The 16,602-nt window shown below is 41.1% G+C and overlaps 1 protein-coding gene across 1 annotated transcript in view; it reads left to right on the plus strand.

The window, feature by feature from the left end:
• The first annotated feature begins 5,312 nt into the window (after positions 1-5,312).
• syne3 (spectrin repeat containing, nuclear envelope family member 3) overlaps positions 5,313-16,602 on the plus strand; it is a 75,208-nt gene continuing 63,918 nt past the window's right edge. Inside the window, exons 1-6 of the mRNA XM_068717782.1 lie at positions 5,313-5,403; positions 8,781-8,938; positions 9,582-9,754; positions 10,681-10,990; positions 13,033-13,188; positions 14,627-14,986. Of these exons, the coding sequence (XP_068573883.1) occupies positions 8,795-8,938; positions 9,582-9,754; positions 10,681-10,990; positions 13,033-13,188; positions 14,627-14,986 (1,143 nt within the window). The 5' untranslated portion in view covers positions 5,313-5,403; positions 8,781-8,794. The remainder of the gene's footprint in view (positions 5,404-8,780; positions 8,939-9,581; positions 9,755-10,680; positions 10,991-13,032; positions 13,189-14,626; positions 14,987-16,602) is intronic.

Genomic DNA, 16,602 nt, shown 5'->3' on the forward strand with positions numbered 1-16,602 from the left:
ATTGACTGAGTAATTTGGAGAGAGAGACAAGCAGACAGACAGTTACATTGACTGAGTGATTTGGACAGAGAGACAGGCAGACAGACAGTCAGATGGACTGAGTGTTTGGGAGAAAAAGACAGGCAGACAGACAGTTATATGAACTGAGTGAGTGAGTGAGACAGGCAGACAGACAGTTATATGTACTGAGTGAGTGAGTGAGACAGGTGGACAGACAGTCATCTGGATTGAGTGAGAAGAGCAGACAGACAGTTATATGTACTGAGTGAGTGGGAGAGAGAGACAGGCAGACAGACAGTCACATGGACTGAGTGTGTGGGAGAGAGAGACAGGCAGACAGACAGTTATATGAACTGAGTGAGTGAGACAGGCAAACAGACAGTTATATGAACTGAGTGAGTGAGACAGGCAGACAGTTATATGTACTGAGTGAGTGAGTGAGACAGGTGGACAGGCAGTCATCTGGATTGAGTGAGAAGAGCAGACAGACAGTTATATGTACTGAGTGAGTGGGAGAGAGTGACAAGCAGACAGACAGTTACATTGACTGAGTGATTTGGAGAGAGAGACAGGCAGACAGACAGTTACATTGACTGAGTGATTTTGAGAGAGAGACAGGCAGACAGACAGTCAGATGGACTGAGTGTTTGGGAGAAAGAGACAGGCAGACAGACAGTTATATGAACTGAGTGAGTGAGTGAGTGAGTGAGTGAGACAGGTAAACAGACAGTTATATGAACTGAGTGAGTGAGTGAGACATGCAGACAGACAGTTATATGTACTGAGTGAGTGAGTGAGTGAGTGAGTGAGTGAGTGAGACAGGTGGACAGACAGTCATCTGGATTGAGTGAGAAGAGCAGACAGACAGTTATATGTACTGAGTGAGTGGGAGAGAGAGACAGGCAGACAGACAGTCAGATGGACTGACTGTGTGGGAGAGAGAGACAGGCAGACAGACATTTATATGGAGTGAGTGAGTGAGTGAGACAGACAGACAGTTATATGTACTGAGTGTATAGAGAGAGACAGACAGAGAAAGAGAGAAAGTGTGTGTGTGTGTGTGTGTGTGTGTGTGTGTGTGTGTGTGTGTGTGTGTGTGTGTGTGTGTGTGTGTGTCATTGGTTCCCATGGTGACGACGCAGCAGTTGGAGAGTCTGTGAGTCTGTGTGTTTATAAACATTAGTAATTAGCTCAAGCACGAACACCTGTGAGCCTGCCGCCTTTTCAGGAGAAAAAAACTGGAAAACACCTGTCAAACAAAACCACAAAACCCCCATAACCATAGCCCCTATTGCTCCGATATTAAAACTGAAGTGCAAGGATGACTTGAAGAACAGATCGTGCAAATATAGGATCTGTAGCGTAAAAAAAAGTGGCTTCAATGGCGATTTAGAAATGGGTTACGTTTGTCTGTGCAAGACTTTTTTGAAGTATGTTTTAACATTGGGGTCTATGGAGGAGAAAGTTGGTTTTCCTCTGAAGTAAAGGCTCTTGTGCCAAATGTGTAAACCTGTGGGATTCCAAAGTCATATGTCTACGACAAGGACAAGATTAGCTACGTTTCCATCCAAAAATTATGCATGTAGAGTGAAAATTGAGGAGTCAGTCGCAAAAGACAAATATTTTTTTCACAGGAATCTCAGGCTTCTCTTCACTCTAGCGATGACATCACGCACTCTAAGCTGCGCAATACACACCCATTATAAAAGCAGAAAAGGACTGAAAAACACATGAAAGCAAAAATGCTACTATTCAAAAAGTGTAAAAGATATCAAAATGATTATAACATACAATCATTGGTCAGGGTTTTCTCAACATTTGAAAGTTTAAATGGTGTCTGTAGCTGAAAGTATGAGGAAGTAGAAGGATCTGAAAGTTGAACAAGTTTAAGAGGATTTAAAAATATTCTCCATAGACATCCCATTCAAAAAATAAGTTGCAAAAAGCTTAATAATTCAAAAAGTTGAAAGATTACAAAAATTATGAGAAATAGCACCCCTCTCCTGAAAAAGCTGAACATTTATATAGTTGAATGGTTTCTGTAGCTTAAGAAATGTGGAAGTTTTTAAGTGCCAAAATACGTACGGAAGAAATAGTTGAATAAAGATTCGAAGAACAATACTTGGAATGCTGAATCAGCATTCCAACAATAAGCCCGCAGGATTACAGTCAGTGTGCTTTGGCACAGACCTTGTGCCACAAAGCCACACTGAATAAAAGATCAAATTAGTCACAGTTTGGACCGAGAAAAGGTCAAAGGTCATCGTCCGGGAGTCAGTGGGCAGGACATTCACAGCCAACCCCACAGACCATCAACAACTGGTGTCAAGTAAAAACAGACTTTTTCTTTGGTTGCTCAGGAGCTACTGTAGACACTAACACTTTCTCCTCACTTTGACGCTGACCCATAAACCAAGCTCACAACCCCGCCTAGCTAACAGGTAGGTAGCCTGTGCAGCCTTGTTAAGCTAAATAACTATACATAGCTATACTGTGTTTATTTACAGAAGCAGCTAGGTAGTATAGAATTACTTAAGTATTGTTGTTGCTCTAGCTAATAGGCGCTAACTGGCTAATTCTGGTAGCAGTAAAGGTGCAAGATTGGGAATATTTCTATTGCCTTTCAATGGCTGTCAATGTGGAGATGGCTGAGCTGGCGGCTAGAAGCTAACAGTGCTTACAGTGTAAACTATGACAAAAGTACAGACAGAGCTAACAGTGTTTACCTGAGGGAGAACCGGAGGGTGAATGACTCCTTCTCTGCTCAGGTAGACATTCGTCCACTATATCTCTACATAGATAATAGTTGTTGGCTGCTATATTAATGCTCTGAATCCTGTATATTGCATTTGATTGGCTGAGAGGGGAAAGGGCCTGACTACATCATTGACATGAAAAGTGGCATTATTGAATAAAAAGCATCAAGAAACAAAAGTGTTAGGACATTTTTTTTAATTTTATTATCAAATAAAATAAATTGCATTATGTGAAGGGTTGAACAAGAAAACATTGCAAAGTGTTTCCAATATGAACATCATTGAGGATGAATTACTATCCCAGTAAAAAAATGCACAATAGAATTAACTGTTTGACGAGAAGGCAAAATAACAAACCAAAATCAACAATCAACACTTGCAAAACAATTTAATAGTTTAATCAAAACCCAAGTAATTCTAGTAAACCAACACTCAAAACTAACGAATGCCAGGCTAACACTGAAATAAAGCAGCTGTCGTTTCTATTCAGTTCCAACTTGACCTTCCATAAACTTTTGTTTGGCTGCATGCCAGCTGCAATTTGAATGAGTTGTCTGTTAGGGCGGTTTTCGATTTCCATGGATAGAAAAAAGGAAGGAGACGGGTGTGAGTGGAAAGAGAGAAAAGGCCGTCACATGTTGGGAGATACAAAGATGTCAGATTGCATGCTGTTTAAAGCACATTTCTGTCTTCTTCTTTCCTGTTTGGAGACAAAATTAAGATTAAATTCACTTGTCTTGAAGGGTCAATTATCGATGTTATTATAACATTTTAGGTACAATTTGTTCAGATGATCCATATATTTTACTTTTTACTTGAACTAGAAATGTACAGGCCAAAATTCTACATGGTTAGCTACCACCGAGGGTAAATGGGTAATGGTGATGTTTTTGTGCCACTTTCACAACACCTCAGAGGGAAATGTTGTACTTTGTACTTCAATAGATTTATCTGACAGCTTTAGTTACTAGTTACTTTACAGATTAAGATTTTTACACACCAAACATATGACGAGTTTAGATTAATGGAACATTGAGAAAATAATCAGCAGATAAATCCATAATGAAAATGATCATTAGCTGCAGTAGTTCAAAATGAGCTCCAGCTCAACAGCTACAACAGAAAAGTCCTGCTTTTACATGAATGCATGAGTAATAATAATCTTATGATGCAATATATTTTACAATCACAGGGGACATTTTTCTACTTCAACTATACTTTCCTGATTTTAGTATTTTTACAGTGTGGAATTTGTACTTTTGCTGAAGTAAAGGATCTGAATACTTTCACCACCACTGAATTTGAGTAAATCCGCATTTTCAACTCCAACTAGTAAGAAGGTAAATAAAAGCTGGTTACATACCGCATAGTGCAACTGAACTGGACTGTAACTGGTTGTTAATATTAGCTTTGCAGCCAGTGAGTGGGATCCAGTTCTTGGCCTGTTAGCAGCCATAATTTGGTGAAATCAATCAATTTAACGTAATACTAAATTAAAACAATTCAACTCTGGTTTAATATGTTTATAGAAGGTTGTCAAGGACTGCAAATTGATATGTAATTCATTAATATCCATTATTGTATAATGTTGTCAATGGTGATCTAAACGTTTTTCTTCATCAAGTATTTACTGTATATTTCAAATTCAAACCCCGGATAAATTCTGATGGACTGAATGGAAACTGGGTGGTCACTGTTCTTTCTTCCAATAGGAACAGACTTCTGAGACGCGGCTTGCAGTTTGAATCTGTGACGTGCGAGGCTCTGAGTCAGCAGCTGCCCTGGATTTGTTCCTTCCTCTGGTTCAAGCTGGTCTGCTGATGAGTTCATGTGCTGCGGGTAACACTGAAATACACTACGAGTGAGTTTGAAGGGAACTGTCATAAATACTGAAATACAGTATGAGTTGAAATTCGATTTAAAAAGTGCTGTTATGCATGCTTTCGATGAATAAATGTGCTTAATTATAGCCATTGTGGTCCCATAGCAAGAAGCACTCCAATCTTTCTTTCCCTCCTTTTCAGGAGAGGGCTAAATTGTAAGATAAAAAGCCCATGGATGGCTGGTTGCTATTACAACCTCATTACATAGTTTCCAGCAGAACTTTCCCTATCGGATATACTGTAGATGTTTAGTATTTATGAGGACAAATACAAGTTCTAAACGATAACAAATTGTATAAGCATATATATATATTGTCTCATTTTGGAGGAAGCTTCTTTAATGTTATTATTGACACTTGTGCCTGTAAGGGACATTGTTTTAGAGGAATACATCCATCAATTCACAATACATGACATGCAAAATATGAATCCTTGTGTTGTTTCATTCTTTCAGGAAGCGAAAATGCATCACTTTAGTGTTATTGTTGTTAGTCCGTTTCTATGTACTGTGTTTAGTCGGTTTTTATGTACGTTGCTCTTTCCCCGTACACTGAAAGATGTTTAGTAATAAACGATGGTTGTTTCTGTTGTAATGTCGGGTCGTTCTATATTTTACAAGGAGTCATTGAAGGCAGCATAAAAGTGTGTGCTGACTCCAGCCCCCAGTGCCTCGGCTCTACTTCCTGTGCCATAACTTCACTGTACACAACACAGTAAGACAGCGTTCACTGTAGAGGCGGCTCTCACCCGATGAACACAAAGCCGTAAGTGTTTTTACCCCTATCAAACCGTACTTGACCAATATAACTGCACCGTTGTTCGGCTAGCTTAACGATAATAGGCCTATCTCTATCTACGAACGTGGGAACTCCCTGGAGCCTCTCGTGCTTACATTAAGTTACTGAACTATAATGAGCTGTGAAGATACGGGTCTGTGGCATAGACCGGTCTGTTGTCTTTTGGGATATTCACCGTAAACTAGTTACGTTGACTCTTCAGCCTTAAATTAGCATAGCATATAGGTCGTTAATAACAGACTGAAGTTCTATGTTTAAACTATTAGACTTTAGTGAAAAACGAGCACGGTAACCGCAGTTTGCATGACAAGCAAACAGAGTGAATATGACCGCTGACGGTGGCACATGTGAGTGAACTGGATTAAGGTTAGTGTTAATGCGCGAGTTTACTGTACGAGCTGTCAAACTGAGGGGGGAGGGGCTTCACTGTGGCTAAACAGACTGCAACGGTCGCTACAATTCAACCAAAGAGTAACTTTACTCTTTTCAAATGGAGAGAACTGTAAGCTATTATAGCGCATGTTTACAGCTTTTCTTCTGTTTAAACAGGTGTTACAAACATGTAGCCCATATGTTGTGAGTTTGTTCAAACTAAAGAGAAAGAGAAATAGAGTGTGACAGAGAGAAAGATAAGTAGCTAGAAGTTATACAGTTGTGGTCAAAAGTTTACATACACTTGTAAAGAACATAATGTCATGGCTCTCTTGAGTTTCCCCGTTATTTCTACAACTCTGATTTTTCTCTGATAGAGTGATTGGAACAGATACTTCTTTGTCACAAAAAACATTCATGAAGTTTGGTTCTTTCATGACTTTATTATGGGTTAACAGAAAAAGTGATCAAATCTGCTGGGTCAAAAATATACATACAGCAGTGCTAATATTTGGTTACATGTCCCTTGGCCATTTTCACTTCAATTAGGCGCTTTTGGTAGCCATCCACAAGCTTCTGGCAAGCTTCTCGTTGAATCTTTGACCACTCCTCTTGACAGAATTGGTGCAGTTCAGTTAAATTTGATGGCTTTCTGACATGGACTTGTTTCTTCAGCATTGTCCACATGTTCTCAATGGGATTTTAAGTCAGGACTTTGGGAAGGCCATTCTAAAACCCTAATTCTAGCCTGATTTAGCCATTCCATTACCACTTTTGATGTGTGTTTGGGGTCATTGTCCTGTCGGAACACCCAACTGCGCCCAAGACCCAACCTTCGGGCTGATGATTTTAGGTTATCTTGAAGAATTTGAAGGTAATCCTCCTTCTTCATTATCCCATTTACTCTCTGTAAAGCACCAGTTCCATTGGCAGCAAAACAGCCCCACGGCATAATACTACCACCACCGTGCTTGACGGTAGGCATGGTGTTCTTGGGGTTAAAGGCCTCACCTTTTCTCCTCCAAACATATTGCTGGGCATTGTGGCCAAACAGCTCGATTTTTGTTTCGTCTGACCACAGAACTTTCCTCCAGAAGGTCTTATCTTTGTCCATGTGATCAGCAGCAAACTTCAGTCGAGCCTTAAGGTGCCGCTTTTGGAGCAAGGGCTTCCTTCTTGCACGGCAGCCTCTCAGTCCATGGAGATGCAAAACACGCTTGACTGTGGACACTGACACCTGTGTTCCAGCAGCTTCTAATTCTTGGCAGATCTGCTTTTTGGTGGTTCTCGGTTGACTCTTCACCCTCCTGACCAATTTTCTCTCAGCAGCAAGTGATAGCTTGCGTTTTCTTCCTGATCGTGGCAGTGAAAAAACAGTGCCATGCACTTTATACTTACAAACAATTGTTTGCACTGTTGCTCTTGGGACCTGCAGCTGCTTTGAAATGGCTCCAAGTGACTTTCCTGACTTGTTCAAGTCAATGATTAGCTTTTTCAGATCCATGCTGAGCTCCTTTGACTTTCCCATTGTAGCGTTTGTGTGCGTTTGTATCCAATGAGCCCTATTTAAATGGCCTCAGAGAAGTCACCAGTTGTAGTCACTCATAATCACTGACAAGAAGTTAAGAGGCCATGCTATGAAGCTCATTTCATTGACACAACTTTCTAAGTCACCAAAATTGCTAATTCATGTTGCTGTATGTATATTTTTGACCCAGCAGATTTTGTCACTTTTTCTGTTAACCCATAATAAAGTCATGAAAGAACCAAACTTCATGAATGTTTTTTGTGACAAAGAAGTATCTGTTCCAATCACTCTATCAGAGAAAAATCAGAGTTGTAGAAATAACTGGAAACTCAAGCGAGCCATGCCATTATGTTCTTTACAAGTGTATGTAAACTTTTGACCACAACTGTACATTGGTGCTCGTGAATTCCAAAAGAGAAAATGATAGACTGTTTAAACTAGACTATTAAAAATGAAAACATTAAAAAAGACAACTAGAAAGTATTAGGATGAGACATTTTGATTTTTAAGTATAAAGAACTGTTTTGTTGTTTTTCACTGAGAACAAGGAGTTCCTCATATGACCAAGTTTCAAAAGTCTGAGGCAAAACAAGCAAATAGAAGGAATGTCGTGGTGCTGGGAGAAATGAGTCATGAGGAAAATGTTTTATTTTCCCTCTAACAAATGATGTGGTGCCTCTTTGTGCTCCTCCCATACATCTGACTGCAGACTCTTCTTTACTAGCGTTACCTCTGCGAGTTATGTTCTCTCTCAAAGGGTTTCCTTCCAGCAGCCTGTCCTGAGGCACACAGTTTCATCTTACTGCTCTCAATGTAGTCAGGAATTCCTGGAATTTTGCCATTACCATGTTCTTAAAAATGCACACAACAAGACAAGTTATTTCAATTTCTTGCAAAAGTATGAAATATAATATCCAGTATGAGGAGATGGACACAAATACATGCCTTAGGTTAGGGGTTTCCAGACTGCGTGGTAGAGTTGCATGACCAGTCACTGAAAAGTGTGCCTGCTGTTTTTTTTATCATACAAACCACAGTTTTGTAAAATTCTTCTTATGATTTCTAGTGAGAGAGAGAGAGTTACTTTTTTCAGTAGTATGAGTTGGGGGACATGTGAGAGGCAGCTTTTTAAAAAGAATGAAATTGTGTAAACTTTTCATTTAAGATATATTAAATATTAAAATCAATCTATTTAATAGCAATGTCTCCTCTATTCAAACTATGCTCCTATTTCAAAGTCTGTGTGTGCTTGGTGCAACAATATCACTGCATCATGGTACGTTCAACATCAGGCTATTATCTTATCTTCAATATCACAATCCAAATCATATGTAGAACTAGGGCTGTAACGAATGGTTCTAAATATGTTTTTATGGAATGAAATATCCTGCTTTAATCCATATTTGTTCACTGTTCACTTTTCACTTTCTGTTCTTCTTTTCAGCACAAGGACTGGCCATGACGCAGCAGGAGCAGCAGGAGTTCATGGAGAGTCTGGAAGCGGCCCTCTCCTGGATGCGGGCCATCCAGGAGAGGCTGAAGGCCAATGACAACACCCAGGGACCCCGTGATGCCCTGGAGGGCCGACTCAGGGAGACGGAGGTGAGATACTCCTGACCCTTCACTTCTGACCCCTGCTGCCACTTTAGTACTCTGTCAGTAGACTCTAGTGTTTGTGGTCTTTGAGCAGGTACAGTATCTGAGGATCCTTCATTAGGGACCAATGTCTACTTACATTTTAGTAGATATACAAGCAATGCACACTTGATCCACATATATGTGTGTTACATATATGTAACAAAATAACACAAAACATGTTGGAAATAATGCTCCTAAGTGTGTGATGTCTTCTTTTCAGTCATCTAGGAACTGTTTATATTCACATCTTTATATCTTTATTGTTTGTTATTCCCTTGGTCTTTAATGCAAGAAGTGACATCTCAAATATAAATTATGAAGTGGGAATTTTTTGGCTCTTGATCTTCTTTAGGAGAAATGTGTGCAACATACATGATGAAAATGATAAAAATGTTCTCAAGTGTCAAAGATGCTAGGCAGGAAGAGTGACAGATAAGTAATGGGGTTCATGGGAAATGTGGTCTTCATTTTGAGAAGTATTAGCAGTAATGATACACGTTGTGAGAGAAAGCTGCTACCAACCATACAATTCTAATAAGCTCCCAGTCATTTTACCACATGAGAGTTTTGATGTTGCTTTTTATGTTGTGCTCTACTGAATGAGTAGAAGATCCATCACTCGCAGCATGAGGGTCGTGTGAAGATGGACATGGCGCTGGTGGCAGCTGAGAACCTTTTGCAGAGCGGAGACGAAGAGCTGAGGAACCACACCCACTCTAAGCTCAAAGACCTGAAAAGCCTGTGGGAGGAGACTAGCACCTATATCACCCACTGTCACAGGTGCTGCCCTACTCACTGCAGACCTCAGGTGGACCATGTGTGTGTCGTGATTTGTAGGTATTTGACGCACCCGAGGTCTGAGGTCTGCTTTAGCTGCATTCACAGTTAAGCCATTAATGATCTGTTTTAAGTCGCTTCAGATGTGTGTTTTCAGGTAATTGTGCCACACCTGAACCATCAAATGTGCATAGAGCATTACACGTTTTAAATGCCTTTAAAAGCTGGATTTGGTATCAACATGCTACAGTACTACAGTCAGATACTAGACTACAGTATCTGACTAAACTGCGGGGATTCCCCAAATATTGTCTAGATCGTTGTTTGGAGTTCTTTACATTGCACTGCCTTACCTTTGAGTGATTTACGTGCTACCATGGGGACGCTTACGTGTTGTAAAGCTACAAAATGTCAAATTATAGGGAAAAATGGCCATCACTTTCCCAAAGCCCAACGTGACATATTAGAAGTAACTTGTTTTGGATATTTTGGGATATATTATTGGATATTTTCTTAAACTAATTCATTGATAATTAATTCTTTCAGCACTAATTCTGGAAGTTTTAGCAGGAGTTGAAATGACAACCAGACTCTATTTTAAGCATCTTGTGTATATATTAATTTCTCTAGCTAAATTGGAGTAGTATGTTATCAGGCAGTTGTCACTGAGCTGTTGTTGACACATCTGGTTTGCACAACATCTGACGCTACATGACAAATAGCTGTCTTAGTTTATTGCCTCCGCACGGCTCAACATAGCGATGGCTGAGCAAGCTAGCAGCCAACGGCGCTATTAGCACTCACAGTGCAAGCAAAGGTAACATTGGTGACAGAGCTAACAGTGTTTACCTGAGGGGGAATGGGACGGTGGGTGCCATGTTTCCGTGCTACGGGCTAACTCTTCTTCATGTGTCTCACCTCACACCCAGTCGCATAGAGTGGGTGTGGCTCCACTGGGGCGAGTACCTGAAGGCCTACGAGGAGTTTGAGCTGTGGTTGACGAGCCGGCAGCGCGGCCTGGATGTCGTGGTGGAGCTGCAGCTGGGGGTGAAGGAGAAGCTCTGGCAGGTGGACCAGCAGAGGGTGGTGGTGAGCGACATCCACAGCCAGGCGGTGCTCCTGGAGAGGCTGCTGGACGAGGCCGCCACGCTGCACAACAGAACCCAGGACCCCAGTGTGGAGCCCCAGGCCCAGGAGAGGCTGCAGGAGGCCTACAACGATGTCAGAGACAGAGCTGAGGTGAGGTGCTTGTGTGTGTGGTCAGACTCTACTGCAGTCCATCCTATTGCATACCTACATGGAAGGTGTGCATATGCTCAGAGCCAACAGATGTGAGAGAGATGCAGCCGCAGTAGCATTGCTATGTTTGCTGCAAATCAAACAAGAAAAGTGACTTTCATGCATCGTGAGTCCATCTCTTACAGTACTGCTATTTATTCAAATGTAAACATGACAGCAGACTAGAGATGTTCCCGACTACGAATTTACACTGCAGGCAAGTGTTCACACAGTCTGTGTTTTCATGTGTGGAGCCCGTCACACACACACACACACCTGCATGAATATATCACCACTTGCCAGTTGTTGGTGGTCGCCGGTTGGAAAATTTCACCATATAGTTATTTTGCTTGACTTTGCTTCAACCCCTGGAACCAACTTCCAGGAGTTCCAACTCAATTCCAACATCGATTCTAATTTGTTCATGTCTCGCTGATGGCTGCTGTGTAGTAACAAGTATGCAAATGAGTATTTTATTATGGGCCAGTAATCTACTTTTATCTTTGCCACGTTTGCTATTTATACTTTGTTACAACTAGTCTGTTATCTATTATGCATTTTGCTTGGCATTAACCGAAATGAGCTGACATTCAAGCTGCGTGCTCGAGCTTACGTCTTGAACAGGACTTTGTGTCTAGTCTTGGCTTTTGACTCGGTCTTGCCTCAGACTCAACTGCACCTGGTCTTGAACTTGACTTGGACTCAACTAAGTCAGTCTTGAGTGGTTTAATGCTTGTGCATATCAGTGATCAGGGTCTTGCACTCTTGCACAAGTTCGGACAGAGCCCTGCACCCAGTCTGTGGCAGCTCAGCTCACGCTAATGCAAAGCTTATGGTTTGTGTAAAAAATGCACACAGGTCAGCTGGTACAATGTGTGTGGAATAATACTTTAAGCACATGAGGAGAAAAGACAAGTAAATGAATAAAGTAAACACACTGGTAGAAAGAAAAAGAAAAAGGAACCATGCAGTGAAAGCATGTGGATCCTCTTGAGTAAAACTAAAGAGAATTCCTTTGTTTGAATGAGGAACTGCATCTTTGTAACAGGAAGCACGGAGCTTAAGAATCACTTGCAGATGAAATGCCAGTGGCTTTTGTTCAGCTCTCATTCTTTGCTTCCACCACCACACACACACACACACACACACACACACACACACACACACACACACACATTTACAGTACATGTTGTTGACTTCTTTTTGCGAGGGATGGAAGAGAACAGGAATTGTGGTGGTGAGTTCAAAGGATGAAATGTTTTTTCACTGTGTAGTTGGCTGTATGTGTGAGTCTGTTTGTGGGATTTGCATTATGTTTGAATCAAAGTGAGCGTACACTATGTGCCCACAAATCAGTGATCCCTTGGTTTAATTTGCATCTAAGCCAAGCCAATTACATTTAAAACTGTAATTCATGTTCACTTCTGTACTTTACTCTTTTTATGAGCGAATCCCTCCGCCACACACCAGTATATACATTTTATATTTATTCTGTGTCTATATTGAATCTGCAAAGGGAGCGAACAGTTAACTGTTTATTAAATTTCATTCAGAGTAGAGATATTGCTGGATTAGTCAACATTAACAAATACATGCCAGCTGCCACACAATGAGACAGCTCTTCCTCTTCCTTTTTCAGAGAGCTCTTTCAAATGTCAGTCAGATTTGACCTACATCATGCATTCACTTGAACACACCAGTCTGCTGGCAAATCTCTACTTTTGACTCCCAATGGGAACGTTGTTGTGTTTCACGGGGTAACCCTTTCTGGAAGCACCTCCTACCCGTGAACTGGCTTTTCCTGGTTAGTCTCTGTGTTCTTATCTAAAATGTCAATGTGCTCTCAAGTGTTATGTAGTTACAGCTCTCAGTCTCACAGGAGAATACAAATTCATATTCACGCTTCTCGCTCAGATACCCAAATGTGAAGTCTGTAATGTGTGTTGAAAGGTCTCCCTTCATTTTTTAACAGTGTGACGCTAAAATGTCTCCTGCTGTGCTAGGAGCGTCTGTCACTGCTTCAGAAGATCGCTGAGGAGCACCAGACATACCAAGGCTGCGTTCAGAGGTTCCAGTCCTGGCTGCTGTCAAAAACCAAGGAGCTCACTGATCTAATGGAGAGGGAGGATACCTCCGAGAACAAGCTCAAAGCCTTACAAGTGAGACTCACTGAAGAGAATTAGGAAACTTAAAAAAACAAAACTGTCTTTCTAATTTTCAATATGCAAAGGGAAATAGTTTGAATAAATATTCTCAGCTGTGTAACATTTACTTACGCATGAACTAAAAGTACCAACCAAATGAAAAATAGATACAACTATCCTCATGGTGAATGTTGCCACTGCAGCAAGACATTAAAAAAACATAAATGGAGGGGTACAATAAGTGTGGTCTATTTATCTATGTCATTAGAAATATATAACTGCAGTATTTTGTGTAATTCCACTGCAACTGCACAGTTTATTAAAGCTGGCATGATTAGAGTGTTTACTTAAGTGTGATTTTACTGACTGTTATGGTGTCTCCGGGGGAAAAAAGTATACACTTTTTTTACTGTTTAATTAAAATCATGAATTAATTGACCACTTCAAAAATATCATAGATAAAAAATAAAACATGTCATGAATAGATTGATTAAAATGTCTTTTAAATATAACAAATTTGTATTTGTAAGGGACCATGTACAATATTAAACATAAATGTTGTACTGTACCAAAGTTGGCTTAAAATCAGAATCAGAAACCGTTTATTGCCATGGTACGTTGCACATACAAGGAATTTGTCATGGCGGGTGGTGCATAACATTAAACAATCAACAACAATCCACACAGTGCCAGAAATAGAAACATATTCAAATTTACAATAGAATATAAATTAACAACAACTAACAGTGCTAAAAACGTTAACAGTGCAAACTACGTTGAAAGTGCTGACTGAGCTAACCTGTGGGGCACGCTCACATGCATTAAAAGCACGCACGACCGGCCGGCTGTGTAAAGAAAGCAAGGAGGTCTGATCATAACACACACAGAGGGAGAGTGACTTCATTCTCTGATCCACTATGTCTTTACATAGACAATAGTGGTTTGCTGCCATATTGATGCTCTGAATGTCTTTTATTGCTCCTTCAAGTTTTAATTTTTGAAATGACCTTTTGCCAAGTCACTAACTGTGGATATAGTTGTGCTTCTGGAAAACTCTATTTTCATGACGTTCGATGAAGAGCCCTCGTGGGTTTCCTTCCAGTGGAGAAAACTAGATTCAGCGCTCTAATGGCTGCCGGTAAAAGGAGAAAACGTGATGCCCTATACGTCAGAAAATGTTGTGCGCTCTGGTTCCCCGAAGCATGCAGCTGGTGCCCTTTTTATTTAATTTTTTGCCCGTGCCCCTGCCAGGTAGTGGCAGACTTTTTTACCTGGCCTTTTTAGTGACTAGCCTATATTTTTTGTAAGAATCTTAGTGGTCACAAGTATTTCATGTTATAGAGAAATACTTCTTATGATTTGAAACCAAGTCGAATATATTTTTTCTCCACCTGTACCTCCAATCCAAGCCAACACATGAATTGTAATGCTTCTTCTTCTGTCCCCGTGTCAGGCTCTGGATGACAGCGTAGCCGGCGAGGAGAAGACTCTGCAGCATATCGAGGGAGTGGCAGAGGCGGTGAGGGGCAACACCTCTCCCTCTGGGGCGGAGATGGTGATGGAGGAGGCCGAGGAGCTGAGGCTGGGCTGGCAGAGGCTGAGGCAGGGCCTGTGTGAGTCTGAGGAGGGCCTGCGCTCCAGCCTGGACTCCCACAGTCAGTACATGGCCAGATGCCAGCGGCTGGGAGAAGACATCAGCCAGCTCAGGGTGCTGCTGCAGGGGCTGGACCAGGAACTGGAGGAGGGCCGCGAGGCTAGGGACTGCACTGACCGGACCGAGGAGCAGATGGTGGGCCAGTGGAGGAAATACACGGTAGGTTTTTAAACATATCTGCCGTCTTATAAAGTTTTGTGGAAGTTTTCTAGATGCATGGCGTTGCCCCGCCCTAAAGCAAACCCTGCTTTATGGTCTATGTGACTCTAAATGGACCATAATTTACTAAATGAACATCATGCTGTATTGAAGAAGACTTGAAACTAGAGCTTTAGCTACTTTGCACATTCTACTTAACAATAGAAAATATAATTGATAAATAAGAATAAATTAATAAATTACAATATTATATCAATAAGGATTTATTGGCTTTCTCACTACTCTAGAGGACTCTTGCAGGATATTCCCAGTTGCCATATTTAGTACTTGATAGTTTTTGATACGGTGCTACGGACACATTTAGAAACAAAGGGACTGAGGTTTGAATCTTTGCTCATTTCCAGGATACCAAATGTATTTGCACTCCATCTGTCCTCCCCCATCTTTTTTCTCTTCCTTTCTATTATCCATTCTTCTCTGTGGTTGCACACATTCATTTTCTTATATCTGTCATGTTGATATCTTCTTTCTCTACCTATCCTTTACATAAACATCATTCCTCCTCTAGTCCCGCTCAGAGCTGATACTATCTACGTGCCCTGACATGATGACTCTTGACTGGATTCTTTTTCTCCATCACAGTATATTTTACAACCTATCTCACATTCCTGGCTGCCCTGTCAGTGAAGCTGCTCTATCACTTTAGTGGATCCACTTAATGAGTGCCTCAGAGAGGTGTGGCAGAATCCCAGTCAGATTACTATTTCTACCAGGGTGCCTCATACTGCGACATCCATCCATCTGTCTGCCCGTGGATTGATGAGCAGCATTGTTTGGCAGAAAAGTGTGCATGAACGTGACAAACTTTGCCTCCATAGAATTTAGCTTTTGTACGTTTTCATACACACGTTTGCACCGTGTGATGGATAAAGGGCAGAATCAGCAGGAGACAGAGAATTCAGTTCAAAGAGAATCTTTCTGCTCCTGTGGACCTGTGGAGCTGCTTCGGTTGGGTGTGACTGGAATGCTTAACGATCCGGTGGACTCATCTGTCTGTCATCTGCTGGAATCTAGACAGGCTGTCACCTCACTGTGACTGTTTTTACTTGTAGTTTCAGACGTGAAATGGATTGTAAACACCTCTACGTCTATCTACATTTGAGCTGAGATATTCTACTTGAGAATTTGCATAAAGTGGTAATGGATAGAAATGCCAAACAGTTACAGAACATTCTCCAGTAATGGTCCTAACCTTAAAGAAGATACAGTGGTGTGCTCTTATTGAATAAGTGTGTTTAATAATTCATGAGAGCACATGTCAATTGCTGGAAAGAATGGGTTTTTTCACATTAGCACAGCTGTGCTTTTCAGCTCACTCTTTTCACAGGTGTTCTCATCGCCGGCTAATCACGGCCGCAGCTGATAAACGCCATTGCGCTTCATTTAGCTCTGCCAGTTAGCTGACAGCCAATGATAACACAGTTGGTGCTTTGTCCTTGACACACCTGAAGCAAACTTACTTATCGTAATTATCTGCAGCTGTGTCATTCTGTCCATCGTTAGTGACATCAGTAATGTTCGCAGTTCGTAGAAAGTAATGTTCACAATACCAAAGC

The sequence above is a fragment of the Cebidichthys violaceus genome, unplaced genomic scaffold, assembly GCF_023349555.1.
Source record: "Cebidichthys violaceus isolate CVI_PGR_0920_01 unplaced genomic scaffold, fCebVio1.0.p SCAF_22, whole genome shotgun sequence".
Taxonomy (NCBI): domain Eukaryota; kingdom Metazoa; phylum Chordata; class Actinopteri; order Perciformes; family Stichaeidae; genus Cebidichthys; species Cebidichthys violaceus.